Below are 26,604 nucleotides of genomic sequence, written 5' to 3' on the forward strand. Positions count from 1 at the left end.
CGGATCCGGAGCCGGGTCCCACCCACCAGGAGCCGGGCGGCGGCGGCCGGGGCCGTGTCTCTGCGCGGGGCCGGGCCGGGCCCATGGGCGGGTAGCGCCCGCCGGGCGGATGCTGCGGGCTCCGGCTCCCACGATGCCGCCCCGGCGCCGCGACCGCTGCCTCCCGCTGCTGCTGCTGCTCGCGGGGAACATCTGGCCCGCGCCGGGCAAGTCTCCGGGGGAGCCGCCCAGCCCGCAGGGTGAGCGGCCGGGGCTGGGGGTCCCCACGGGGGGCTGGGGGGCCCTGCAGCGCGGGGGGCTGGAACCGGAGGCTTGAGCAGGTTCCAGCCCATGCAGGGTTTGCAGTTTGGGTCAGTGGCTGTCAGCACCCCACGGTGCACATTGCCCCAGCGCCCCGGGCTGCGGGTCCTGGGGGGTCTGGGGGTCCCTGCCGGGAGGCCGCGGGTCCTGGGGGGGGCTCTGGGGGTCCCTGCAGGGAGGCTGCGGGAACTGGGGGGCTCTGGGGTCCCTGCGGGAAGGCCAGGAACTGGGGCTCTGGGGTCCCTGCAGGAGGCCAGGAACTGGGGCTCTGGGGGTCCCTGCAGGGAGGCCGCGGGAACTGGGGGGGGGCTCTGGGGGTCCCTGCAGGGAGGCCGCGGGAACTGGGGGGGCTCTGGGGGTCCCTGCGGGAAGGCCGCGGGAACTGGGGCTCTGGGGTCCCTGCAGGAGGCTGCGGGAACTGGGGGGGCTCTGGGGGTCCCTGCGGGAAGGCCGCGGGAACTGGGGGGGCTCTGGGGGTCCCTGCAGGGGGGCTGCGGGAACTGGGGGGCTCTGGGGTCCCTGCAGGGGGGCCGCGGGACCTGGGGGGTGTCTCAGGCTGGAATCAGGTCAGATTGACACGTCTGGCCGATTTGGAAGCATCCCCCCATCCCGGGCCTCCCCGTCACCCCGCAGCCCCTCCCCCCGCCGCTCCAGCCCCCCACTGGCGGGTTAACCCCTTTTCCCTCGCGGGGCGGGGTTTGCAGATTTGGTGCCCGCATCTCTTTCTGCTTTGGGGCAGGGGCCGTTCATGGGGGGCTGGGGCTCGGGGAGCCAGTGGACCCGGTACGCACGGGCGGGGGGGAGTCGGGGCGGACCCCTCCCCCCCTTGTTTTTCTCTCCCTTTGCGGCGCTATTTTTATGGCACCATTGTCTGCCGGAGACAGCGCCTCGGTGCCAGATGGGGTCCCCGGCTCCGCCCCCCGGCTGCTGGGCCCTGACACCCCCTGTACGGGGGGGGGGGGAATTATCCCAATTGTCCTGATTGATCCGATCTTTGTCAAATATCTGCCTGTCTGTCTGTCCCCCTCGTGCCCGATGCACACGCCCCTCTGTCCGCCTGTCTGTCCCCGTTCACACGCCCCTCTGTCCGCCTGTCTGTCCCCGTTCACACGCCCCTCTGTCCGCCTGTCTGTCCCCTGCACGCCCCTCTGTCCGCCTGTCTGTCCCCTGCACACCCCTCTGTCCGCCTGTCTGTCCCCTGCACGCCCCTCTGTCCGCCTGTCTGTCCCCTGCACGCCCCTCTCTCCGCCTGTCTGTCCCCGTTCACACGCCCCTCTGTCCGCCTGTCTGTCCCCGTTCACACGCCCCTCTGTCCGCCTGTCTGTCCCTGTTCACGTGCCGCAGTCTGTCTGTCCCCCTATGCACCCTTCTGTCCGTCCAGCTGTCCCCCTGCACACACCCCTGTCCGCCTGTCTGTCCCCCTGCACACACCCCTGTCCGCCTGTCTGTCCCCTGCACACACCCCTGTCCGCCTGTCTGTCCCCTGCACACACCCCTGTCTATCCGTCAGCCGCTACACATCTGTCCCTGTCCATCCCCTACACGGTAAAGCCCTGGGAGGTTGGAGCTGGCTTTTGAGGGGCCATGTGCAGACAGGCCCAAGAGCCAGGTGCTGCCAAGTCCTGCCGGGCTTAGAGCCGGTTTCCTAGCAGCAGCTCCATTAAAGCCCCAGGATCCTTCTCCAGGAGGACACAAGTGGCTGTGGCTGGAACAAAGATGGTGGTGGGCCGGGAAAGAGGCTGGGGCTGGGGGCCCAAGCTGGGGAATTGGCTCCTTGGCCACTTGCAGCCGGGGGGCAGGATCATCCCCTGCCATCTGTCCTGTGCTGCAGAGGTTTGGGCTCCTTCCGCTTGGCGCAGGTCCCGGCTGGTGGAGCTGCGCCAGTGAGGTGGGGCTGCTGGCGCTGGCAGGTGCCCAGCGTCCCTCTTCCTGGCAGCGTTAGCCTGGAGGCCTTGGTGATGGGGCAGCAAAGGCAGGGTCAGGCCTGGCAGAGCTGAGCAGGGCCGGGGTCCAGAGCCCCGCAGGGGCCGCGACCCCCTGCCCCTGAAGTGGGGTTGGGCTTTAGGGAGTCTGTCCCAATGCTGGGGGGAGGGGAGGGGCCCCATGTGATTGGCAGAGGGGTCACCATCCCGGATCATGGCACATGCTGACCCTGCAGGGCTGGTGCCCGGTGCTGGAGGATGGAGCCCCCAGCCAACTTGGACATGCCCCTGCTGAGCCAGGCAGAGCCTCTGTAGGGCGAGGTGCCTGCACGTCGGTCCTGCACCCCCACTTCCATGCTCCCCAGGCTCCCCTGTACCCCCCTGGCCAGCACCATCCCTGCCTGCTTCCCCTCCTGCTGGGGCTCAGAGGGGTGGAGCCGAGGTTGGGGTTCTCCTGCAGAGCTGGCCCAGGGCACGGGGAGGCGGGTGCCTTGGCTGCAGGGCAGAGAGGCTGTGACCTGGCAGGGCGGGGATGGAGGCTGGGGCCCCGCCGCTGGCTCCCCGGGCATCGGCTCAATGTGCCGCACAGTGGCAGGAAGGCCTGGGACCAGCCCCGCTAAGCGTGTGGCTGGGGCAGGGCTAGTGGGTGTCCTGGGCACAGCCCTGCCCTGGGCTGGAGCAGGGGACCCTGGCTTCCTGGGCTGGCTTGGGGGGGGCTCTGTTGAGCAGTTGGGAGTCAGGACTCCTGGGCTCCAGGCTTCGCTCACTCCTTGCACCTCATTCTCCCCAGCTGTCAGTAGCTCCCCTCCTGCTCTGGGGGTTGAGGTGGAGCTGAGGGTTTGCCAAGCGCTTTGTGCCCCTCCTGCGGGGGGCGCTGGGCCTGGCAGCGGGGGCGGATTCTGTGCTTGGCATCCCTGTGGGGGTGGGTTGGGGCTCGTTCCCCCTTTGGGGATGGGCCTGGCCTGATCTTCTGCGGGCGCCTGGGAGGAGGGTATTGCCTGGACGCCTGGGTCCCTTTGTTCTGTGGTTGGGCTGGGGCCCAGGCTGAGCTGTGGGTATGAATCCAGCCCCGGGATTGGGAGAGGGGAGAATTAAACCCCCCCCCGGCTGGTGGAAGGGGAGACCCACCCCTCCTTCTGGCCCTGCAGCCTGCGTCTGCCCCCCGGTGCACTCAGCCTCTCTGCTGCCAGGACCCGGTTAGGGCTTTTGGTAGCACCCGGGATGCTGGGGAGGGGGCTTGGCCCTGGAGGGCAGCAAGGGGGGGCGGCAGCAAGGGAAGTGCCACGTGGCAGGTGGAGGAAGCTGCTGTATTTGGGGGTGACACAGGCCTGTGAATGGGCAGGAGAGATGTGGATGGGTGGGAATAAAGCTCCTCTCCTGTCCTTCCCCTATCTGCCCCCCCCCCGGGTACCCACTCCCCCTTCTCTGCCCCCTCCCCCCGGGTACCCACCTCCCCCTTCTCTGCCCTCTCCCCCCGGGTACCCACTCCCCCTATCTGCCCTCTCCCCCGGGTACCCACTCCCCTATCTGCCCTCTCCCCCGGGTACCCACCTCCCCTTCTCTGCCCCCTCCCCGGGTACCCACCTCCCCTTCTCTGCCCTCTCCCCCGGGTATCCACCTCCCCTTCTCTGCCCCTCCTCCGGGTACCCACCTCCCCTTCTCTGCCCTCTCCCCTCCGGGTACCCACCTCCCCTTCTCTGCCCAGTCCCCTCCGGGTACCCACCTCCCCTTCTCTGCCCTCCCCTGGTACCCACCTCCCCTTCTCTGCCCCCTTCCGCCGGGTACCCACTCCCCTTCTCTGCCCCTCCTGCCCCGGGTACCCACTCCCCCTTCTCTGCCCCCTCCGGCCCCGGGTACCCACTCCCCCTTCTCTGCCCCCTCCCCGGTACCCACCTCCCCTTCTCTGCCCCCTCCCGGGTACCCACCTCCCCTTCTCTGCCCCCTCCTGCCCCGGGTACCCACTCCCCTTCTCTGCCCCCTCCTGCCCCGGTTACCCACCTCCCCTTCTCTGGCCCCTCCCCCGGGTACCTACCTCCCCTTCTCTGGCCCTCCCCGGGTATCCACCTCCCCTTCTCTGGCCCCTCCCCGGGTACCCACCTCCCCTTCTCTGCCCCCTCCTGCCCCGGTTACCCTCCTGCCCCGGGTACCCACCTCCCTTCTCTGCCCCTCCCGCCCCGGGTACCCACCTCCCCTTCTCTGCCCCTCCCGCCCCGGGTACCCACCTCCACCCTCTCTGCCCTCTTCCCCCCGGGTACCCACCTCCCCCGTCCCTGTCCCCTCCCGCCCTGGGTACCCACCTCCCCCTTCCCTGTCCCCTCCCGCCCCGGGTACCCACCTCCCCTTCTCTGCCCTCCCCCCCGCCGGTACCCACCTCCCCTTCTCTGCCCTCTCCCCGTACTCCACCTCCCCCTTCTTTGCCCTCCCCTCCCCAGTACCCACCTCCCCTTCTCTGCCCTCCCGCCCCGGGTACCCACCTCCCCTTCTCTGCCCTCTCCCCAGGTACCCACCTCCCCTTCTCTGCCCTCCCCCCCCAGGTACCCACCTCCCCCTTCTCTGCCCTCCCCTCCCCAACGCCCAGCCTGTTTGCAGAGGGTGGGGGCAGGGTTCTTTGAATCCAGACCCTGCTGGTCCCCGGGATCTGGGGGGGTCATGCAGTGTGTGTGTGTGTGGGGGGGGGATCTGCACTCGGAGCGGACGGGGGAGGGGCTCTGCCTCCTGCTCCGTTAGGAGAGGCTCCAAACGGGGCTTGCCTGGAAATCTCCCTCGGTTGCCATGGCGCCGGCTCCTCTGCCCACCCCCCTCCTGCGGAAGCTGCAGCAGTTGCTGTGAAAGGGGGCAGAGGAGCTGGGGCCCAGCCCCATGGAGGGTGGCAGGGGCTGTGGCCATTGTGCGGGGGCCACATCTGGTGTCTCAATAGAGCCCCCCACGGTGGGGCCCCCCGGTTCTGCCCTGGGCCAACTCATCCCACTGGGGGGGCCAGAGCAGCAGGAAATGCCCCTAAGGCTGCGTGCCAGGCGGGGTTACATTCCCTGGGGGGAGGGGCCCGGAGCCCCCCAGCCCTGACTGTAAGCAGTCCAGGCGGGAGCGGGAAGGCTGCTTGGACTCCCCATGCCAAGGGAGTGGGTCCCTTTGGCCCTAGTGAGAGGAGGTTGGGGGGTGACTTTGGGGTGGGGGGGGACTGTACTGCCTGTGTTGCGGGGAGGTCTGCCCTCCGCTCAGCAGCTCACGTTCCAACCTGAATTTCAAAACCACGTTGTTCTGCTGGGTCCAAATGTATTTGCCCAGCCCTTGGCAGCATGTCTGTCAGCAGCTGCGCTCTGCACCAGAGGTGGCTGCATTTCAGTGATGCTCTGTGTATCCGGCCAATCGTGACCAGGTAGATTGAACATGGAGCTGGTCATCAGTGCTCCTGGGGCCCGTTTCTGACCCTTCAACCAGCACACTGGGTGACCTCAGATGGGTCCCCACCGCTCTGTGCCTCGGTTTCCCACCCTGTGAAATGATTCTTCTCCACTGAGGTGCCATGTTCTAAGATCTGGGGGTGGAGATGCTACATGGGGCAGGGCTGGCAGTTTCTGGGCTGTGATGGGCTATCGCCCGGCCGGCTGGGGGTGCTGAAAGCTGGGATCCAGGGCCAGTCTCCCCACATGGGTGAAGTTTCTGCCTGGATGCTCCCCTGAGGATGGCTTCCTTCTGGGGAGATGCTCTGCGTGCTCTCATAGACTTTAAGGTCAGAAGGGACCATTATGATCATCTAGTCTGACCTCCTGCACAACGCAGGCCACAGAATCTCACCCACTCCCATAACAAACCCCTAGCCTATGTCTGAGTTATTGAAGTCCTCAAATCATGGTTTGAAGACTTCAAGCTGCAGAGAATCCTCCAGCAAGTGACCTGTGCCCCACGCTGCAGAGGAAGGTGAAAAAACTCCAGGGCCTCTGCCAATCTGCCCTGGAGGAAAATTCCTTCCTGACCCCAAATATGGCGATCAGTTAAACCCCGAGCATGAGGGCAAGACTCACCAGCCAGAACCCAGGAAAGAATTCTCTGTAGTAACTCAGATCCCAACCCATCTAACATCCCATCCCAGACCACTGGCCATACTTACCTGCTGATAATCAAAGATCAACTGCCAAATTAATTGCCATAATTAGGCTATCCCATCATACCATCCCCTCCATAAACTTATCAAGCTTAGTCTTGAAGCCAGATATGTCTTTTGTCCCCACTGCTCCCCTTGGAAGGCTGTTCCAGAACTTTACTCCTCTAATGGTTAGAAACCTTTGTCTAATTTCAAGTCTAAACTTCCTAGTGTCCAGTTTATATCCATTTGTTCTTGTGTCCACATTGGTACTAAGCTTAAATAATTCCTCTCCCTCCCTAATATTAATCCCTCTGATATATTTATAAAGAGCAATCATATCCCCCCTCAACCTTCTTTTGGTTAGGCTAAACAAGCCAAGCTCCTTGAGTCTCCTTTCATAAGGCAGGTTTTCCATTCCTTGGATCATCCTAGTAGCCCGTCTCTGAACCTGTTCCAGTTTGAATTCATCCTTCTTAAACATGGGAGACCAGAACTGCACACAATATTCTGTCTGCCCTGGTCCTCATGCATGTGCTGAAATGCAGCATCTCTGGGGTGGAGCCCAGCCACTGCCTGTTGCACAGCAGTTCATCCAGCTGCAGTCTCCTCCTTCGGTCTCAGCTCGTTGGTTCTGCCGTTGGGGTGGCGTAACTGGAACTGGGGGACCCTGTGAACGCCCAGGTCGCCTTCCAAATGGGCCTTTGGCCCCTCCTTTGCTGTAGGGCTTCTCAGTCAGCAAAGCACACGGGGGATCCCAGGGGGTGGGTCCCTCTCTGCCAGGGCTCAGTCGATAGATGTGCAGCTTGTGACTCGGCTGTGTTACTTTTAGGGGCCGACAGCAGATCTGTGGGGACCTGCTGGGGGTGGGGAAGGATAAGAAGGGGTGTGGGAAGGCACTGGGCTGGACTCAGGAGGTCAGGAATCTATGTCCTGCTTGCTGGCACCATGTCCCATAGGGCTGGATTTTTAAAGGCTCAGCACCTGGGGTGCATTTTGGGTGCTGAGCTTGTGAAAATTCTGGCCTTAATCTTCCCGTGCCTCAATTTTCCTACTACAGACGCTCCCCGACTTACGCAAGCATTCCGTTTCAGAACGCCTTGCGTAAGTCGAATTTTGCGTGAGTTGGGAACGTATACCCGACAATTACCCCCCCCGCCCCCCCCCAAAAAGAAAAAAAAGCTTACAGAACTTTTTCCATAAGTGCGGATTTGTGTAAGTCAGGTTTGCGTAACCCGGGCAGCATCTGTACAGCTGACGCTTCCGTCTCTCACCTTGGTTCTGCCTTGTCTGTTTGCTGGGGCTCCTCTGCGTTCTCCCGCGGTGTCTGTGCAGTGCCTGGGCCCCAGTCTGGCCGCAGCATAAAGCCGTTCTTAGCTGCCGTTGTTCGACGCTGTTGGGTTTTTGCCCAGCCTGTTCCTCGGGGCAGCCCCGTGTTGGGCTGTCGCAGGGGGATGGTGAGAGGCTGGGGATCAGTCTCGTGCTCAGGTGGCTCTGGGGGAGCCAAGGGGGCGTGGAGGGGGGTGGGGGAGATTTGGCTTGGGGAGAGGGGCTGCAGTGCGGCTTGGCCTTAGGGCAGTGGTGCTCTGGGGACGCAGCACTGAGTTCGGGGGCAGGACCCCCAGGGACTGGCACTGCCTCGCTCTGCAAAGCAGGCCTGAGCCCGGGCTCCAGGCAGGCTGGTGGGTGGCGCAGTCTGGGGCTGCAGTGTTGGGGTACAGGCCACCCCCAAGGGTGGATTTCCCGGACCCTAGTCTGGCAGGAGGGCAGTGGGGGGCATGGGGAGCCGGGGCGGTGGGGTGCAGGAGAGGGAGGCACAATTCCTGGGTTCTCCCAGCCTTTGCCACGCCCCCTCCCTGAACCTCAGTTTCCCCATCGTGCGGTGGGGCTAGTGAGAGCTGGAGCAGGGCTCGGAGCGGGGAGGCACCCGCAAAGGGCCATTTTGGGAGGAGGTCCCTGGGCTTTGCCCGTTTCACCCTTCAGGAGGGGCCAGACGGCGCAGGGGAGGAAGCGCCAAGCGAGTGATGAAGTGTGTGTGTGGGGGACAATTGCCAACCCCTGCCCCCCCCCCCCCAGGGTGCAGGCTCATCCCAGCAGGAGTGGGGCTGGGGCCGCTGGCAATGGGGGATGGGCTTGGTCCTTCGGGAACCCAGCAGCGCGATGAGCCTGTGCTGAGGGGGGTGGTTCGGGGGGGGGGGGCTGCGGAGCGTTCACAGGCTGTGGCTGTAACTGACGAGTGGGTTTGATGGGAGCCCTGCCTGGTGGGTTATGCCGGGCACAGCCCTGGGGCTGAGACCCCCCTCCCCTCGGGATCTGCTCACTCAGTGAGTGACCCGCTCCTCACACCACTGGCTGAGCTGGTGCCTGGGCAATTGACAGCTGCCGCGGGGCCTGGGTGTGATACGCGACTGCAGGACGTTCCAGCCACCGGCCCCCAGCCCACCCCGCCTTTGCAATGTGGCCGGCTGTTCCTGGTATGCAGGGGGGTGAGGGAGCCCCGGCGCCTCCTCGGGCGCGGCTGCCCCAGGCCCCGGCTGACGGGATGTGTCACTAGCACCAGCTGCTTAGAATTCCTGGTGTTGAACGGCCCAGCCATCTGGGGAACATCTGGGCCCAGACACCACAGGCTGGCTGGCGTGGGGGGCTGGGTTCTAGGTGCGCTGTCTGCTGCCCCTCAAGGGACTGTTCCCCTGCCCCGGGTCTAGGTTCCTGTTGTTCCCTGCGCCCAGCGTGGGCTCTGGCCTTTGGAGCTCGAGGTCCCTGGGCGGCTGAGAGGCGCGTGGAGCCCAGGATGCTGCGCTGCCGAGAGAATCTGGCTTTGCAGCAAGTTCGGCTGGAGGCCAGGGGCTTTCCCGGGCAAGCAGGGCTCACAGCTGGTCCACAGACTGGCCTGGGGTTGGTTACAGACGCCTCCGCAGTGTTGGACATCGTGGTGCTGTCAGCCCCTAGCTCTGACTGCTAGACACCACCCTTCCCTAGAGCCAGGAATACAACTCGGGGTCCCCACTCCCAGCCTCCCAGAGCTGGGGAGAGAACCCAGGAGTCCTGAGTCGCAGCCGCCCCCTGCCTCCCTGGCTCTAACCCACTAGACCCTGCCCCCTCCCAGAGCTGGGGAGAGAACCCAGGAGTCCTGACTCATAGCCGCTCCCTGGCTCTAACCCACTAGACCCTGCCCCCTCCCAGAGCTGGGGAGAGAACCCAGGAGTCCTGACTCGCAGCCGCCCCCTGCCTCCCTGGCTCTAACCCACTAGACCCTGCCCCCTCCCAGAGCTGGGGAGAGAACCCAGGAGTCCTGACTCGCAGCCGCCCCCTGGCTCTAACCCACTAGACCCTGCCCCCTCCCAGAGCTGGGGAGAGAACCCAGGAGTCCTGACTCGCAGCCACTCCCTGGCTCTAACCCACTAGACCCTGCCCCCTCCCAGAGCTGGGGAGAGAACCCAGGAGTCCTGACTCGCAGCCGCCCCCTGCCTCCCTGGCTCTAACCCACTAGACCCTGCCCCCTCCCAGAGCTGGGGAGAGAACCCAGGGGTCCTGGCTTCCAGCCCCCCCTTGGTGCGTTGGGGTGAAAGGGCTTTTCCCAGGCCTCAAACCTCCCCAGGTGCAAACATGTGGGGGCCACAGGGTCACCCAATTAAAATGGGCGGATCCCAGAAATGTTGGGGCTGGCTGACCCTATGCCACAGTGTCGTAGCAGCATGGTTCGGAGATTGCCCAGTGTGAGCTCCTGGCTAGTGCAGGCTGGAGACCTGCCCCGAAAGCCCCCGGAGCACATTGCGCAGAAGAACATCTTGACCAGGTTTAACAATGGCCCGAGGGCGAAAATCCCACCCTCAGTGCGTGGGGCCTGGCTGGTGACAGGCACTGCTGAAATTAGGGGCACGTTTTGCTGTCTGAATGTGCCAGTGCCGGCATCCAGCCATGGGGTGGGCTGATTCCTCCCACTCTGAGTCCGAGGGGCTGTGGGGCTCTGCAAGCTGGGCCGGGGGCTTTGTGGAGGTCCCTGCAGCACGAGCCAGCACAGGTTGTGTTAAGGGGGGGCTGGGGGCCCTGTGTGTTCCTGGCATGTGTATTAATCGATTGGCATTTGGCCCCCATAAGCCAGAGGGCTGTGAGCCCAGGCGAGGGGGGCGTGAATGCCCTCACGTCCAGGCCCCGTGGCTGGGAGAGGCGGGCGTCGATCAATGCCATGCTCGGGGCATGAGGGGAGGCTGGGGCTTGTCGATCGCAGGCTGGGATGGGTGCCAAGGTGCCAGGCTCTGATCCAGAGACGGGGGCTCAGCCTCCCAGGTGCTGGTTAGTGTGAGCAGGTGGAGAGCCCCCCGTGTGTTCTGGTAATTTCCTGGGGGGCGTGGGACCAAGGGACCCGGGGGGCGTGGGACCAAGGGACCCTGGGTCCTGACTCTAGCCACTTCCCTTAGGAATGCAGAGCACTTTGCAAAGTAGCTATTTCAGCCTAAGCCCCTCCCAGGGTGGGCCAGTGTTATTCTGCTTTGACAGATGGGGAAACGGAGGCGCAGAGCTGGGCCGTGACTGCCCAAGGTCACCCAGTACAGAGCTGGGTAGAGCCCAGGAATCCTGCTTCCTGGTCTGCTGCTCTAGCCCCCAGAGCACACTCCTGTCCCTGAATGCGGCACTTAGAAGCCAGCAAGCCTGGCTCCCAGCTCCTTGCACTAACCACTAGGCCACTCCTGGCCCTGGGATGCCAACGGGACGTCTGAAACGGGGCACTGCTGAGTGGCCAGTCTTGCATCTCTCAATAACACAGCCGCTGTTGGGTTTACTGGCGGGGGGGGTGGGTGGGTGCCACACTCCAGGTCACAGCCGGGCCTCACTGTGCTGTGGGTTTGGTTTGGTTTGGTTTTGGGATGGATTGAAACGTTCCAGAAATGGTCCTGCCAGGAGCCTGGGCTGGGACAGTGCTGCAGGCTGGGGCAGCTGCTGGACGGGTCACTGCTTCGTCCCTGGGGCCGTACGGGCTCCTCGGGGCTCCTGCACCCACCCAATGCCAGCGATTGGCTCCCTCCCACCCTGGCAGGGCAGCTTGCGGGGAGTATGGTGGGTCTGGGCAGAACAGGCCCCTCATTGACACCGAGCCCTGGTGGTGCGAGCTCCTGGGGTGTGGGGCTGGGCCGAGACTGGGGGTTTGCAGTCCAGGACCCCATGTTGCGGGCATCTGCCCCTCGCTGGAGACTGGGGCTGGCTGATCCCCCCACTCGGCGGGCGCATTGCTGCAGGACGCTGGCACAGGGGCTCGGGGGAGGGGAGCCAGGGCCCCCCAGACAGGAGCCTGCCGCTACCCTGTGGCTGCCATGGCAACCCCTGGCAGCAGTGCCGGCCTGCTTAATGGGGGAGAGGCCGTGCTGAGCGCCGTGCCATCAGTCCAGTGCCCCACTCGCAGAGCCTAGCCAGGGTGTGAATGGTGTTGCCAGGGTGATGGGAACTGGCTCTCGGAAACCTGGGCCGGCTGCCTGAGGCTGAGGGCTGCAGCCGGAAAATCACCGGGGCGGAGGGGGCTGTGCTGGGAAGCCGGCTCTAGAGATGCGACTGTGCATGCAGAGGGTGGCAGGCCCCGAAAGCCACCTTGCAGGCTGCTTGGGAGCGGGGCCAGAGAGCAGCACCCGTGGTGTTAGCGAAGGGGCCGGAGTGGGCTCTGGTCTGTGTGCCCAGCTCTGCCAAGGCCCTGACGTAGCTCCGCAGCGGGTACGGTAGAGCTTCGGCTTGGCTGGTTCACTGAGCATTTCCAGGGCCCTTCAAATGGCCCCAGCTGGCCACGGGAGCTGGGAAGGGGGCAGCCGTGCTCAAACCCGGAGCCCGTCCGGAGAGGGAATCTGCACCCGCTCTGTCCTGGTGGCTTGGGTCCTGCATTGGCAGAACCAGAAGTCCCAGGGCCAGAGTCCCCACAGAGCCCTCCCCTCCCCCCGCGCGCTGGGGTGGATGGCACAGCACGGGAGGAAGGGGTGTGAATCCTGCACTTGGCACAGTGCCCTGGGAGTCACAGAGCCTCAGTTTAAAGCCAGCCCCCAGTGCATGGGGCGTATAGAGCGCAGAGCGAGCCCAGCGGGCACTGGGGTGGTCCTGGGACGTGAGGCAGGTTATGTATCCAGTCGCTGCGGGCAGTGCCCATAGCAAAGCATCATGGCACTAATAAAACAGCCAGTGGGGGATGGGCACGGACCTCTCCTGTTCTCCCCAGCGGGACAGCTGCCGACCTGGCACCTCTCGCTTGCACAGATTCGTGTGTCTTCGAAACCCAGCCCCTCCCCAAACGATCTGTGCTCAGAGCCTGACTCTGCACGGGGACCACGGGGACCCCCAGCAGCTGGGGCCATTTGAAATGCAGACCCATGTGTACCATGGGCTGAGCCAAACCCGAGGGCACCTTGTGTCCAGCTCCTAGCAGCCCAGCCTGGCGAGCCGTCCGGGCCCTGGTGGGACCCCCCTGGGCACCCCGGCTCTATCCCAGCCACTCTGTGCCATCCCTGCAGCAGAGGGGATTCCAGCCATGGAGCCCGCGAGGCTGAGGGTGGCAGCCCTGGTCCAGGCAGCTCATGGGGCCCCCTGCCCACCGTGAGGGCTGGGGTCCAGAGCCAGGCGGGCAGGGCTGGAGGCACCAGCCTCCCTGTGGCTCCAAGGCTGCTCCTGCTGCTGGGGGGCCCTGAAAGTGCTGAGTTTCCATGGGGCGTCTGCTGCTGCATGGGCACCCTGGGAGCTCGCGCCGCCCTGGGCCCAGGTCCTTCTGATCCATCCAGGGTCCGGTCTGTAGAGAGTATTGGGGATCCGCTGGGCCATGCTGCCTTGCCAGGGCCTGCTGCTTCTTTCCCCTCTTGGCTGACGCTGGCCAGGGGCTGAGTGCTGCTGCACCCCCCTGGCCTGGGGAGGGCTGGCAGGGACGTACCGTCCACACCCGGGGCAGCCCCAGCGGAGGTGCTGCTGGTGGGGCTGGCACAGTGGGGTTCCCCTGGCCTGGCCACCCTTTGGCTTCTCTCTAGCGGGGGTTCTGGCCTGTGCTTGGAGCTGGGTGGGGTGGGGGCTGGGTATGACTTGGGGGGTGGGGGCCCAGATATTGTGACAGAGGCCTGGCCCCCCTAACCCCTCTCCCCCTCCCCAGAGGTGCTGATCAAAGTCCAGGTGTATGAGAACAGCGACCTCTCCCCGCTGGCCCAGGCTGCTGTGGAAGTGTATGGGAACCAGACGTCACTGGCCTCAGGCTCCACGGACCATGAGGGCGTCGGGATGCTGCCCGTCAGCTACCGCCTGGGCACCTGGATCCTGGTCACGGCCGCCAAGCGCGGCTTCGTCACCAACTCTGTGCCCTGGCGGGTCGACAAGCTGCCATGTGAGTGCTGCCTGCTGCGGCCCCGTGCTGGGCACCGGGCATTGGGGAGCTTGGGGACACTCCCTCAGTGGGCTGGTCGTTTGCAGATAGCCCGGGATTTGGAGACAGGCCCTTAGCTGGCTCTCCCCACCCCCAGCCAACAGAGGGAGGAGGGGGGCAGTGGGCACATCCAGCCCCTGGGCTGTATGGGGTGTATTGGACTGGGGGGGTCAGGGCTGGCACCAGGTTAATAATACGGCAGCTGGGAGGGGCTGATGGGGGTAGGAGGGGCAGACACACCCGCTGGGGAGGGCACGGGGCTGGGGGGGCAGAGACCTGCTCCCAGTGTGGGGCTCTGGAGGAGGGGAAGAGCTGCAGGGGCGGGGGAGTAGTTTCCAGTTCCTGACACCTGCAGGTGCTGTGGGTGGGTGCCCCCCCATCCCTGTGGTGGTGTCTGGGACCCCCGTCCTGTCTCCAGTGCAGATCCCTTCCCGATCAGGGCTGGGGGGGGTCAGCATTAGCCTGGGCACTGTGCCAAGCAGCGGCTGCCCGCAGGCGCAGACAGGCTGGCGTTGTGGGGCCGCTCGCTGCGGAGGCGCAGATGGGGTCGATAGGGTGACTTTACTGCAGGCAGTGGGCTGACCTCACCCGGGCATCAGTGCCCTCAGCTGCAGCTCTGCGTGTGCACGTGGGAGGGACCGTGGGGGGAGCAGTGGAGTGGTGTGTGCATGGGGGGAGGAGGTGCATGGCCAGGGGCTGGAGTGCATGTGGGGGGCAGTGGGGGTGGGGATGTGTGCGCAGCTGGGAAGAGGCATGGGGAGGTGTTTGTGGGGCAGGGGGAGGAGTGTGAGGGGTATCTGGGGCAGCGTAATTCCTGGGCACAGCTACCCCTCCCATCTGTCTGACGCCCTCCCTGCTCCACCCCCAGCCCTCCCAGCACAGCTGGGCTATTTATACAGATCCCCCCCCAGCTGCTGTGCCCTGGGTTATTTTAGGAAGAGCTGGAGGAGTGTGACGGGGGTCACCCCAGGAGAGGCCCTGCACTGTGAGGGGTTGGCTGTGGCACCCCTGTTTTGCGGGGAGGCTGCTTTTCCTTTGGGCTGTGTCTGTCCCGTGATGTGACTGACGGGGGCTTCCCTCTCTCCAGCCCATGTCCCACCCCAGCCCCTCAGACTGCAGCCATGTGGGCTGGGCTGCGACCTGAGACCCAGCCTCAGTTCCCAGCCTGGCCGCACGGTGGCTTGGGGCTGGGGTACCTGGGAGCTCCCCCTCCAGCCAGCACCCTGCCCCGCTGCCCACAGCGCCCCCTGCCGGGAGGGGCTGGAGTAGCGAACAGCGCATGGCTCCTGGCTCCCCTGCTTGTCCCCCCAGCTGCCCATCCAGCTCTGTGCCAGGGTCATTAGCGATGTCCTGCCAGGTGTCTGCTCTGAGCCAACTTCCCTGCTCCATGGGTGGGTGCCAGGCTCCCCTCCCCGCCGCAGCACATGCTCCATTCCCAGTGCATTCCCCCGCTGCCCTGCCCCCTGCGTTGCAGCTGCTGTGCCCCGTGCCTCTCGCCTGCTGCTCATGCACCCTGTGTCTGTCCGGTCCCTCTGCAGTGTATGCCTCTGTCAGCCTGTATCTGCTCCCGGAGCGGCCCGCCACCCTCATCCTCTATGAGGACTTGGTGCAGATCTTGCTGGGATCACCAGGTGAGGCCCGTGACCCCCCAGCCCCTCCCCTGTGCGTGGGGGGCTGTGGTTAGAGCAGGTGATGGGGAGCCAGGACACCTGGGTTCTATTCCTTGCTGTACCACTGCCCCTCTGCCTGGCCAATGGGAGAGACCCCGCCTGCCTCCAGGATTCACCAGGGAGAGGTGCTGCAGCACCAAATGTTACCTGCTCCCCCTGGCCTTGTGCTGGGGAGCTGGGGCCCCTGGGGAGAGCCTGTGGGGGTCTGAACCTGCCCATCTGGGCTTTACCCTCGGGGGCAGCAGGTGGGGCATATGGGCCCGGTGGCTTGGGACGCTGTGGCCCTCAGCCAGTGCCTGGCCTGCCCATGTCCCCCCCCACGCAGCCCAGAGGCGGCAGGGAGGGCTCTGGGAAGGGACATGATTGATTTTAAGCCCCCAGTGACATTGGTGTCGGAGCTGTGGCGGGCGATAGCCTGTGTGCCCCTGCTACCCTCTCGCTGGAGGGCGGACGTGCCCTCCAGGGGTGCGTGGCCAGGAGCTCTGGGGCCGGGAGGTGCCTTTGTAGTCTCACCTGCGTGCTGGGACGAGTGCCACCATGGCTCAGGCTGTCATTGCAACAGGCCGGGCGAGAGGCGACTGTCAGGGCCTGTCTGGCTGGCGGGGACCTGGATTCCCTTGCCTGGCTGGCTGGGGTTCAGGGAACGGCCACTGCAGCCGGTGAGATGCCCGAAGCATGTGAGCGGCCTGTCTGCCGCCCCTTGGAGGGCAAGCTGCCTGCCACCCACCCGCCCGCCTGCCATCGTCACAGTCCGGGCAGAGGCTGGAGTCTGGCCCCCGGTGCTGGAGGGCCCCTTGTGCTTTGGCAGATCTCCGTGTGGACCCCATTGGGGACTTGGGGGAGAAGCCCTGGACAGGTCGCTGGGGCGAGAGGCTGGGTCCCTTCAGCGAGGCAGGGACAGTGAGGAATCCCCTGCCATGCGGTGAGGGGCACGCGCACAGGAGGGGCGGGAGAGGCTGCCATCTCGGCCCTGTGTGTGTGGGTTGCGATGGAGCCCATGAGGCTAGCTCAGGCCCAGGGCACCCTGGGGTCCTGCCGAGGCTCCGGCCTCACGTCCGTCGTTGTTGCAGGGGCCAAGAGCCAGCCGTGGGTGCAGTTCCAGCGCAAGGCGGCCCGCCTGCCCCGCAGCTCCACCTACAGCCAGCTCTCCGCCTCCCTGACGGCCGCCAGCGGGGCCCACGACATGCGGGGCTTCCCCTCCTTCATCGGGGCTGACAGCAACGGCAGCGGTATGGGGCGAGGGAGGGGCTGGGGGGAGCAGGGGTCGGGGTGGGGAGCAGTGAGCCCCTCTGACGGCCCCCTCTCCTTCCAGCCAACAGCACCTGGCTGGAGCTGCTTCCCATCGCGGCCGTCAGCGTCCACCTCTTCACGGGCAATGGCACTGAGGTGCAGCTGTCGGGCCCCGTGCACCTGTCCATCCCGCTGCCTCCCGACACCAGCGCCACCGCGGCCACCAGCGTGCCAGCCTGGAGGTTCGACAGCAAGAGCGGTAAGGGCCAGTGGGCTGGGGGCAGGGCCAGGCTGGGCGCCCCGTTGATCTGGGGTTGGGGCAGGGCCAGGCTGGGCGCCCGTTGATCTGGGGCTGGGGGCAGGGCCAGGCTGGGCGCCCCGTGTATCTGGGGGTTGGGGGGGCAGGGCCAGGCTGGGCCCCCCGTTGATCTGGGGGTTGGGGGGGGCAGGGCCAGGCTGGGCCCCCAGTTGATCTGGAGGTTGGGGGGGCAGGGCCAGGCTGGGCGCCCCGTTGATCTGGGGGTTGGGGGGGGCAGGGCCAGGCTGGGCTCCCCGTTGATCTGGGGGTTGGGGGGGCAGGGCCAGGCTGGGCGCCCCGTTGATCTGGGGGTTGGGGGGGGGCAGGGCCAGGGCCAGGCTGGGTGCCCTGGAGGTTTGGGGGACCCATGTACGTGGTGAATTTGCGGAGTCTCTGCGTGGCTCCCAGTCATTGGCTGGAGGAGGTACTGGGGATCCCCTCTGGCTCTGTGCCAGCGTTTCAGCATGGAGGGGTCCAGCCAGTGGGCGGTGCCACGTCTGCATGTGACGGGGGGCTTGGGGATGGCAGGTGTCAGACTGACGCTGCCTTTCCCGCCCCAGGAGACACTGCTGGCTTGGGGGTGAGGGCCCAGTGTTGGGATCCCATTGAATTAAGATAGGGGCACAGAGAGTGTCTCGCCCATGGGCCGGCTGCTCTCAGCCCTGCTCCGCACACCAGCCCCCTCCCGCCATGTGGCCACAGGGCACCTCCACTGGCAGCGCCATGAAACTGCCTCAGTGGCCATAAAGCACCATTAGGCTCCAGGCTCGTGGGAGAATGGCAGCGCTGGGAGTCGGTAGGGGGCTGCGGGATTGCGGGGGAGACTCTGGGCAGGACGCCGGGGAGTGAGCGGAGCCGGGGGTCGGCAGGGCGGGATGCCAGGGCGTTAGCGGAGCAGGGGGTCGGCAGGGCGGGATGCCGGGGCGTGAGCGGAGCTGGGGGTCGGGGGGGCGGGACGCCGGGGCGTTCGCGGTGCTGGGGGTCGGCGGGGCGGGACGCCGGGGCGTTAGCGGAGCAGGGGGACGCCGGGCGGGACGCCGGGCGCAGCGGAGCTGGGGACACCGGGCGTTAGCGGAGCTGGGGTCGGCGGGCGGGACGCCGGGCGTTAGTGGAGCTGGGGACGCTGGGCGGGACGCCGGGGCGTTAGCGGAGCAGGGGTCGGCGGGCAGGACACCGGGCGTTAGCGAGCTGGGGACGCCGGGCGGGACGCCGGGGCGTTAGCGGAGCTGGGGGACACCGGGGCGTTAGCGGAGCTGGGGGACGCCGGGGCGGGACGCCGGGGCGTTAGCGGAGCTGGGGGACGCCGGGGCGGGACGCCGGGGCGTTAGCGGAGCTGGGGGACGCCGGGGCGTTAGCGGAGCTGGGGCACGCCGGGGCGTTAGCGGAGCTGGGGGACACCGGGGCGTTAGCGGAGCTGGGGGTCGGCGGGGCGGGACGCCGGGGCGTTAGCGGAGCTGGGGGACGCTGGGGCGGGACGCCGGGGCGTTAGCGGAGCTGGGGGACGCCGGGGTGTTAGCGGAGCAGGGGACGCTGGTGGGACGCCGGGCGTTAGCGGAGCTGGGGACGCTGGGCATTAGCGGAGCTGGGGACGCCGGGCGGGACGCCGGGCGCAGCGAGCTGGGGACGCCGGGGCGGGACGCCGGGGCGTTAGCGGAGCTGGGGGACACCGGGGCATTAGCGGAGCTGGGGGACGCCGGGGCGGGACGCCGGGGCGTTAGCGGAGCTGGGGGACGCCGGGGCGGGACGCCGGGGCGTTAGCGGAGCTGGGGCACGCCGGGGTGTTAGAGCTGGGGTAGAGCTGGGTGTCAGGGGAGGCTGTTAATGAACATGGATCCCGCATTGAGTGCCGTGCTGGCTTTCGGGCCAGCTATCAGCTCCGAGACGGGCGTGGTGGCGTCGAGACAGCTGGTTCACAATTGATCTTTCTAAGTTCTCTAAAACCGACACAGTGGGATTGCTGGAAATCTGGTGCCTCTGGAGGGGACATGGTGGGGCTGGTGACCCAGGTTTGGAGTCATCTGAGTTGGGGGGCTGGAGATATTACTCCCCCCTACACCTCGGATAAACCAAACTGTTGCCGTGACTGTGGATTGGAGCAGTCTCTGTCCATCGAGGGTTACTGGGGGGTGCATGGCCCCCTGAAATCTTTGGGGGCCCGAGCTGAGAAGAGGAGTTACACGGATGTACGTTTTTACACTACGTGGGTGCCCAGACAGAAAAGCAGCTAGAGATTCCCACTCCCATCTTTTTACATGCTCTGTCCTGCTCTCAACCCAGATGCTTTGGAATTGAGGGGGCCGCCTGGGAGGGGGGTAGCATGAGTGATCCAGATTGGCCGTCATTTGACCAAGGGGTTCCTGAGTTCCAAACCAGTTGCCTTCTGCAGCCTTGTGCTGTTACCGGAGCTGTGCCAGTGCCAGAGCTGGCTGAGAGTGATGGCTGCGAACCCCCCTTCAATAAACACACCCCAGGAGGAGTGAATCCCAGCCCCTCGCCTCAGGCAAAAGGTTTTTTGGGGCTGAGGGCAGCAGGTCGAAATGGTGTGTGAGTCCTGGGGGGCAGGTTTAGTTTGGGGGATGGAATCAGAGTCTTTGGGGGCAAATGAGATGCGTGGCTGCTTCCTGGGAGGAGGGGGGATTGGGGGCATTGGTGTGGGGAGAGAGAGGTTTGAGGCTGCAGCGAGGGAGGGAAGCTAGGGGGCCTGGAGGGGTGGGAGAATGGGAAGGGGTGTGGGGTGAGTGGTAGGGAGCCTGCGGGAGAGTTGGGGTAGAGGCTTCTGTCAGCCCCACATTCTCCCCTCCCATGCGTGTGCCCAGATCTGGTGGGGTCTGAGCCCCCTCCCTGTCCCGCAGGCCGTGCCCCGTTCCCTGTGTTCTCGGGGGGGACAGGAGCCAGCTGGCGGCAGTGGTGGGCTAGGTGCCCCTGCAGTGCGTGGCGCAGGCTGCAGCTGGCCTGTGTGTGAGGTGTGGGACAGAGCTGGGAGCACAGGGGAGTGGTGCCCGGGCATATCCAGGGCACAGGCTGCACTGCTCCTTTGGCGGCGGGTAGCAGGGCAGAGGCTCTTTGAACGGCTGCTGTCTGCAGTGAGGGGGCCGTGGCAGGTGCCCGTGGTCGGGAGGTGATGGCTCAGGGCACGCAGGGACTCATCTGAGGCTGCCAGGTGGCGCTGGGGTTGGGCCCATGGTGTGTCCTTTCCAGGAACTGGGCTCTGGGTGAGCCTTCGTGGGCTCCAGTCATGGCAGGGGGATGGTGTGGGGAAGGGCATTGCTGAACGAGGGCAGAGTTAAGGTTACATGGGGAGCCTTACTGTCGCATTTCCTGCTTTTCACATGTCTGAGTTTGGCTCAGCTCAGCATCCTGCCATCAGTGTGTTGCCACTGAATTTCTCTTCAGTTCTAGCCTGGGGCCCAGAGAGAAGCCTGCCACTCCCTAGTGAGCCAGCGCCATCCGGGGGGGGGGGGGTAGCGTTGTGTGGGGCTTGTTCCTTGGGGAGGAGAGGCCTGAGGAGCCCATGAGTGGTTGAAGGAAAGAGGATGTAATCCTGGGGAACTCCCTGCTGCAGGATATTGTTGGCTCCAATAATGGGGCAAGGACTCCCCTTGGCAAGGCTCTTCACCCTCATGCTCCAGGGCACGGGCTGGGACAGGAATTGCCCCACCCCTGGCCCAAGGACAGAGGTGACTAGGGAACCGGACTCCTTCCTCTGGAGCATCCGCTGGGGGCCATTGGCAGAGGCGGGACACATTACGACAGAAAGGGGGATGTGGGGCGAGGTGGGCCGGGGCCTGATCCAGCAGGGAGGGTGCGCGACTAGCAGGGGAGATGGGCCAGTGGTCCCATCGTGTCTGGATGCTGGGCCAGAGAGGCCGGTTGCTCCCGGCTCGGTTGACTCTGTTTTGTCGCCCCCCAGGCCTGTGGCTCCGAAACGGGACAGGGCTGATCAGGAAGGAGGGGCGCCAGCTGTACTGGACGTTCGTCTCACCCCAGCTGGGGTACTGGGCTGCTGCTCTGCCCTCCCCCACCACAGGTGAAGCAGCCGCCCCAGCCTCAGGGGGAGGAGCCCAAAGCCCTCCCCAGCCGCAGGGAGCCTCTGGCCAGCAGAGCAAGTCATGGGGAGGCAGAAAGCAGGGCCCCGTGGGCAGGCCGGGCCTGGACCCTCCTCCCAGCCCAGGCGTTGTTCCAGTGGGCTCCCAGGCAGAGCAGCCCCCAGGCCACAAAATCCCGGGGTGGGTCAGTCACTGGAGCCAGCCGACACCCCAATGGCTCTAGGCCTGTGGGCTTCTCTAGGGTGCGGGGGGCCCGGTGCTGGGCCTCTCTCGGGCAGCCCCTGTGGACCTTGGGCCTGGCCGGGGACAGCTCAGCTGCCGTGGGGGGAGGGGCCGGAGCCCTGGAGGGAGTGCAGGGCGCCAGGAAGCAGCTGGGCTGAATCTTGGTGCTGCGGATGCTGCTCAGGCAGCAGCTGGGACTGCAGCTCCCTGCCCTGGGCATTGCTCGGTGCCTGGCTGGCCTGACTCCCCGGAAATGGGGAGCCTGTGCTCGGCCGGCTGCTCGCTGGGCGGGGGTTGGGTGCTGGCAAAGAACAGAGCGGGCAGGGCAGGGCAGGGCCAGGAGTGCCTCGAGGCTCTGGCCAAGAGCCGGGTCCTTCCGGACACAGGACAGGCCCCTCCCCAGAGAGGACGAGAGGGATTGGGAAATGGAGGAACAGGTTGGCGGGAGCTGGGGCTAGAACCCAGGTGTCCTGACGGCAGGTCCTGGCCAGGTTCCCATTACTGCCGCCTGCCCGGCTCGCCCCGCCTTGCCTTGGCCCTCCAGAAGCAGCTGATTGCTGGGAGCTGCCGGCCAGGCAGGCCGGTGGGGAGGAGCGGTGCTGTGCCCCGGGGGTAGTGCCTGTCTCTGACCCACTGCTGCCTGCCTTGCTAGGGCTGGTGGCGCTGGCGTCGGGGATGAAGGACATCACCACGTACCACACCATCTTCCTGCTCACCATCCTGGGGGCGCTGGCGCTGCTGGTGCTGAGTCTGCTCTGTCTGCTCATCTACTACTGCAGGTGAGGCTCCTGCCCACTGGCTGGGCGAGGGGACGTGGCCTTTGCAGGGGGCCTGGGCTCTGGTGGAAGCAGGGGGTGGCGCGTGGCTGGAGGGGCCAGCTTGCCCTGCCGTGGCAGGTGGAGGGAGCGGCGGGTGGCAGCCGTGGGCATTGTGTGGCTGGCACCAGGGGAGTGGGGGAGGGGATAGGTGCAGGAGCCCAGCCCCCTAACCTGGCTTGCACCCTCCTGGCCCTTCCCACTTTTGATCTCTGTGCCCTACGTGGGGCCGGGGGCTAGCTCCAGGCCTGGCTCAGCCCCCTGCCCTGCCCTGGCTCCCTCCCTCGGGGCAGGCGGCTCTGCTGCACTAGCCCAGGGAGCCTGCGGCAGGCAGCTGGTAACCGAGACCTGTCTCCCCAGGCGGAGGTGCCTGAAACCCCGACAGCAGCACAGGAAGCTGCAGCTGTCTGGGCCGCTGGATGCCTCGAAGCGAGACCAGGCCACCTCCATGTCCCAGCTCAACCTGATCTGCACCAGCCACCTGGAGACAGCCTCATCGGCTGGCGACACCGACGCGCACACGCCCATCCTCAAGTCGGCCTTCTCCAGCTCCCGCGAGCTGGGCAGCTCCCGCGAGGAGTTCTTCCGTCACAAGCTGCGGCATGTCAGCAAGGCCTCCACGGAGACGCTGAGCCAGCGGGGTGCCCCCAAGGAGGAGAGCTTCTCGCTCAAGGCCGCGCGCTCCGTGGACGGCCCGGGCGCGCTGGAGCCCCCCTTGCTGGAGGAATACAAGCGCAGCTTCTCCCACCAGCGCGTGGAGGACAAGGGCGCCGAGCCGCCGCGGAAGCACTCCAGGAACGAGAGCAAGCCCTACCTCCAGGAGCCGCCCTCCCCGCCGCCCCTGCCACCCCCCTTTGACCACTACGTGGGCCACAAGGGGGAGCCCAAGCCCCCCGACTTCATGCTGTCGCAGTCCGTGGACCACCTGGCCAGGCCCACCTCGCTTACCCAGCCGGGGCAGCTCATCTTCTGCGGCTCCATCGACCACATGAAGGACAGCGTGTACCGCAACGTCATGCCCACCTTGGTCATCCCGGCCCACTACATGCGCCTGGCGTCGGAGTACCCCTCCGGGGAGCAGGCCCTGGCCGGCCCGGCGGAGAGCCAGCCCGAGATGGAGGGGCTGCCCGGCCAGGCCGGGATCACCATCCCGCACCAGTTCGGGCCCCAGGACCAGCAGCGGCAGCTCCTCCAGCAGCAGCTCCAGCTGCAGCACCAGCAGGGCGAGGACTCGGAGGGCAAGGGCTGGGGGGCGCACTCCTCCTCGGTCAGCGGCTCCGTCACCATCCCGGTGCTGTTCAACGAGTCCACCATGGCCCAGCTGAACGGGGAGCTGCAGGCGCTGACGGAGAAGAAGCTGCTGGAACTGGGGGTGAAGCCCCACCCGCGGGCCTGGTTCGTCTCGCTGGACGGGCGCTCCTCCCAGGTGCGCCACTCCTACATCGACCTGCAGGGCAGCGAGAAGAGCCGGAGCAATGACGCCAGCCTGGACTCGGGCGTGGACGTCCACGAGGCCAAGCCCCACAAGCGGGCCAAGGAGGAGCGGGAGCGGCCCCCCGCCCCCCCCACCTACTCCAAGCTGGCCTTCCCCGACGACCCCGAGCAGAGCAGCAGCGAGAGCCGCACGGCCATCTGCTCCCCCGAGGACAACTCCCTGACGCCCCTGCTGGACGAGACGGCCGAGGCCCGGGCCGCCACCATCCCCCGCCGGGGCCGCAGCCGGGGCACCAGCTCCCGCAGCAGCGCCAGCGAGCTGCGCCGGGACTCCACCACCAGCCCTGAGGACGAGCTGACCGACCCGGCCGAGGGGGACGACAGGAAGAGCCCCTGGCAGAAGCGCGAGGAGCGCCCGCTCATGGTCTTCAACGTGAAGTAAGACGGGGGGCCTGCGCCCCCTCCTGGAGCCGGCGCCAGCCCCTGGGGGGCAGAGGAGGGGGCGGGGCTGGATGCCAGCGCCTGATGGGGAGGCCCCTGTGACCAGGGGGCAACGCCAGACCAGGACCCCAAAGACCCCCCCCTCCACCTGAGGGCTGAGCTCTGTGGGGGAGCAGGGGAAGGGGGGGACCCATGCTGGGAGGCAGTGGGACTGACCCCCAGGGCAGTCCAGATGGAAAACCAGTGACCTGCTCCCCCCTGCAGCCGGGCACTGTCCGTCGCACCCCCCTGCCTTTCGAGGGACGGCCCAGAGCAGGGAGGAGACGCTGTGGCAGCAGGACAGGGCAGGGGGCTGATCTCCCCACCACCAGGACCATCTGTCGGGGCTGCTGCATGCCGGGCCCCCCTGGGGGAGGGGTGACTTGAGGACTCAGCAGCCGCCCCCGCCAGCCCGAGCCCAGCGGGCAGAGTGAAGGGATTGAGGCGGGTGGGGGGCAGGGCCTGGGGCAGCCTGGCCCAGCCCGTTTCCAAGCACACTCCAGGGGGGCTGGGCAGACCATCCAGGGAAGCGATGCCCAAGCGGAGCCCCCCAACCCCAGGGAGAGCACGGAGCCAGAACAAACTGCGGCTGCTCCTCCCCCATGACACCAGGCTGGAAGGGGTTAAGAGCCCCCGGCCCCTGCTGGCGTCTGTCCAGCTCCAGGGTGCGTGGAATGTCTGAGGCTGGGGCCCACCGACTGGCACCTCGCTGTCCAGCTCCAGCTGCACCTGCCTGGCCGGGGGGGCAGCCCCACACCTCGCCGGGGGCAGCCTGAGCTGCGGCAAAGCAGAGCCCAGCCCTGCCAGAGTCCGGTGGCTGCAGCAGGCGCTGGGGCAGCGGCTACATGGGGGCTGCCAGTGGAGCCTGACCTTTGTCTGCATCTCTGACACCCTGGGGCTGCCTGGAGCCCCGCGGTGCCAGCCGCACTCAGCTCCCCACCCTCTCCTCCAAGTGCCTTTGTGCCCTGCGCTGCAGGGCGAGTGGCACAGCTGGGCCGTGTGCGCAGAGCCGGCTAAATCCTCCTCGGGCCTAATCTGCTTTCCCCAGCTGGGGGGTGGCAGCATCCCACCACGCAGCCTGGGCGCTGCCTGCGATTCCCCCCCAAGGCCAGGGGCTCAGCCAGCCCTACCCTGTATAAGGGGGAGGGGATTCAGCAGGTGTGTAGGATCTCCCCATACCCTGGCCTGGGCTGTGGGGCAGGGCCCTGGGGGCTTCATTCTCAAGGCACTTCCTGCGGCACCTGCTAGTGCGGCCGTGGGGTGCAGCTGCACTTGGGCCGAGAAGCAGCTGCTGTTGGCTTCTGCACCCAGGCAGGCCCTAGCGGGGGCTCTGGGACACAGCGGGGGGATCCCTAGGGAATAAAACACCCACCTGTGGCTTTTACTTTCACCTCTTAGTGTCTTTTTGCCCTACGTGTGCTGCTGCCCTGTCACTCCTGCCTGCTCGGCTGGGGCCTGGAGCCTGTTTGTGTCCAATTTCCACTCGCCCCTGCGGGGGAACTGTGCGTTTTGGGGCACCAGTTGCCTGTGGAACTCCTGGCCACTAATGCTCTAGGCTCGACAAGGGGGAGATGGTTCTACAGCTGCCAGGCAGCTCCCCGAAAGCTCTCAGCATGGCGGGGTGGGGCACTGGCCGGGTTACCCGGCGGGGGCAGCTGATCCCAGCCAGTTCCCTCCAGTGCCCCAGAGCACAAGGCAGGGGCCCTGCTCTCAACCACGAGGCTTGATTGGCAACTGCCTGCTGCAGGGATCTAGTTTGGGAAACTCCTCCCCCTTGGTGGGGTGGGGACTTGGTCAGGCCTGCCAGGTGATTCTCCACAGCACGAGCACCCCCACCCCACCCCCCAAGAGCAGCTTGTTCCCAGAGCCTAGGCCCTGCACCTGCCACCCACGGAGCAGTGAAAGGCTTGGACTTGCTGAAGTTCTCTTTGGGGTGAGGAGAGCTGCAGCTGTGCCCAAACCTGGTCACCCTCCTGCAGCCAGAGGGCCAGGGGCAGCTTGGCCTGGATCTGTGCCCTGGCACCCCCCTCCGGCCCATGGGCTGCACATGAAACCCCCGCGTTTTATCCAAGGAGCGAGGCCGGGGCCAGCTTGGCCTGTAGCCCCCCCGTGTTCTCTAGAATGGCATTAATATATAAAACCCTTCGATCCCTGCCCGTGTCTGGCTGGTTCCTCTATGTGTGCGGTGCTGTGAGACTGTCGCCCGGCAGTGCCAGGCCAGGCCAGGTTCCCCTCCGGGCCCAGCTCTTTAGCTAGCGCCAGGGCTGGGCCCACACTGCAGAGCAGCCTGGCCAGCCGGTTTGAGGGACACTCGCACAGTGCAGACAGCTCCTTTCCCCTGCCTAGCAGCAACATGGGCCAGGCTGTAGGGGCTGCTGGAATGCCAAAGCAGCCCCCCCCGAGATGGGTGCAGCTGGGAGGGGAAGCAGGTGGGGGCTGTGCCGTGCTGCTCTGGAGCTCAGCTGGGTGCTGAGCCTGCCCCACTCTGACCCCATTTACATTAAAGCAAAGCTGGCCTCAGAGTAACCCCTGGCAGCTGCCCAGGGGAGGCTGGCAGGTGGTTTTGTGCCATTCTGCTCAGCCACTTTGCACCCACTCACTGCTCCGGGCAGGCAGGGGGGCCCAAGGCCCCGGTGCTCCCCCCTGGGCTGGCTGGGCCAGAGCTGCCTGCCAAGGGCTGCAGGAGGGACAGCACTGGAGGCCCAGCATGTTGCAGGGAGGGGAGGGGAGG

The 26,604-nt window shown here is 66.3% G+C and overlaps 1 protein-coding gene across 2 annotated transcripts; it reads left to right on the forward strand.

Annotated features, from left to right (window-relative positions):
- FAM171A2 (family with sequence similarity 171 member A2) lies at positions 1-26,013 on the forward strand. 2 transcript variants are annotated; one of them, XM_039504164.1, is made up of 8 exons: positions 1-239; positions 13,412-13,639; positions 15,217-15,309; positions 16,419-16,577; positions 16,661-16,837; positions 20,787-20,903; positions 21,797-21,923; positions 22,320-26,013. In XM_039504164.1, exons 1-8 carry the CDS (start codon positions 110-112, stop codon positions 23,833-23,835), a joined length of 2,547 nt encoding a protein of 848 aa, XP_039360098.1. In that variant the 5' UTR covers positions 1-109; the 3' UTR covers positions 23,836-26,013. The 2 variants fall into 2 exon arrangements, with proteins under 2 accessions (XP_039360098.1, XP_039360099.1); XM_039504165.1 differs by lacking the exon at positions 1-239 and adding an exon at positions 11,741-12,003 and having other exon boundaries at positions 22,320-26,011.
- Positions 26,014-26,604: the final 591 nt, after the last annotated feature.

The sequence above is a fragment of the Mauremys reevesii genome, linkage group 17, assembly GCF_016161935.1.
Source record: "Mauremys reevesii isolate NIE-2019 linkage group 17, ASM1616193v1, whole genome shotgun sequence".
Taxonomy (NCBI): domain Eukaryota; kingdom Metazoa; phylum Chordata; order Testudines; family Geoemydidae; genus Mauremys; species Mauremys reevesii.

Bases quoted from the DNA above. Each gene is read 5' to 3' on its own strand.
- FAM171A2 (XM_039504164.1), top strand. From the start codon at position 110: ATGCTGCGGGCTCCGGCTCCCACGATGCCGCCCCGGCGCCGCGACCGC. The intron at 240-13,411 runs GTGAGCGGCCGG...CCCCCTCCCCAG, and splicing joins GGAGCCGCCCAGCCCGCAGG to AGGTGCTGATCAAAGTCCAG. The intron at 20,904-21,796 runs GTGAAGCAGCCG...CTGCCTTGCTAG, and splicing joins TCTGCCCTCCCCCACCACAG to GGCTGGTGGCGCTGGCGTCG.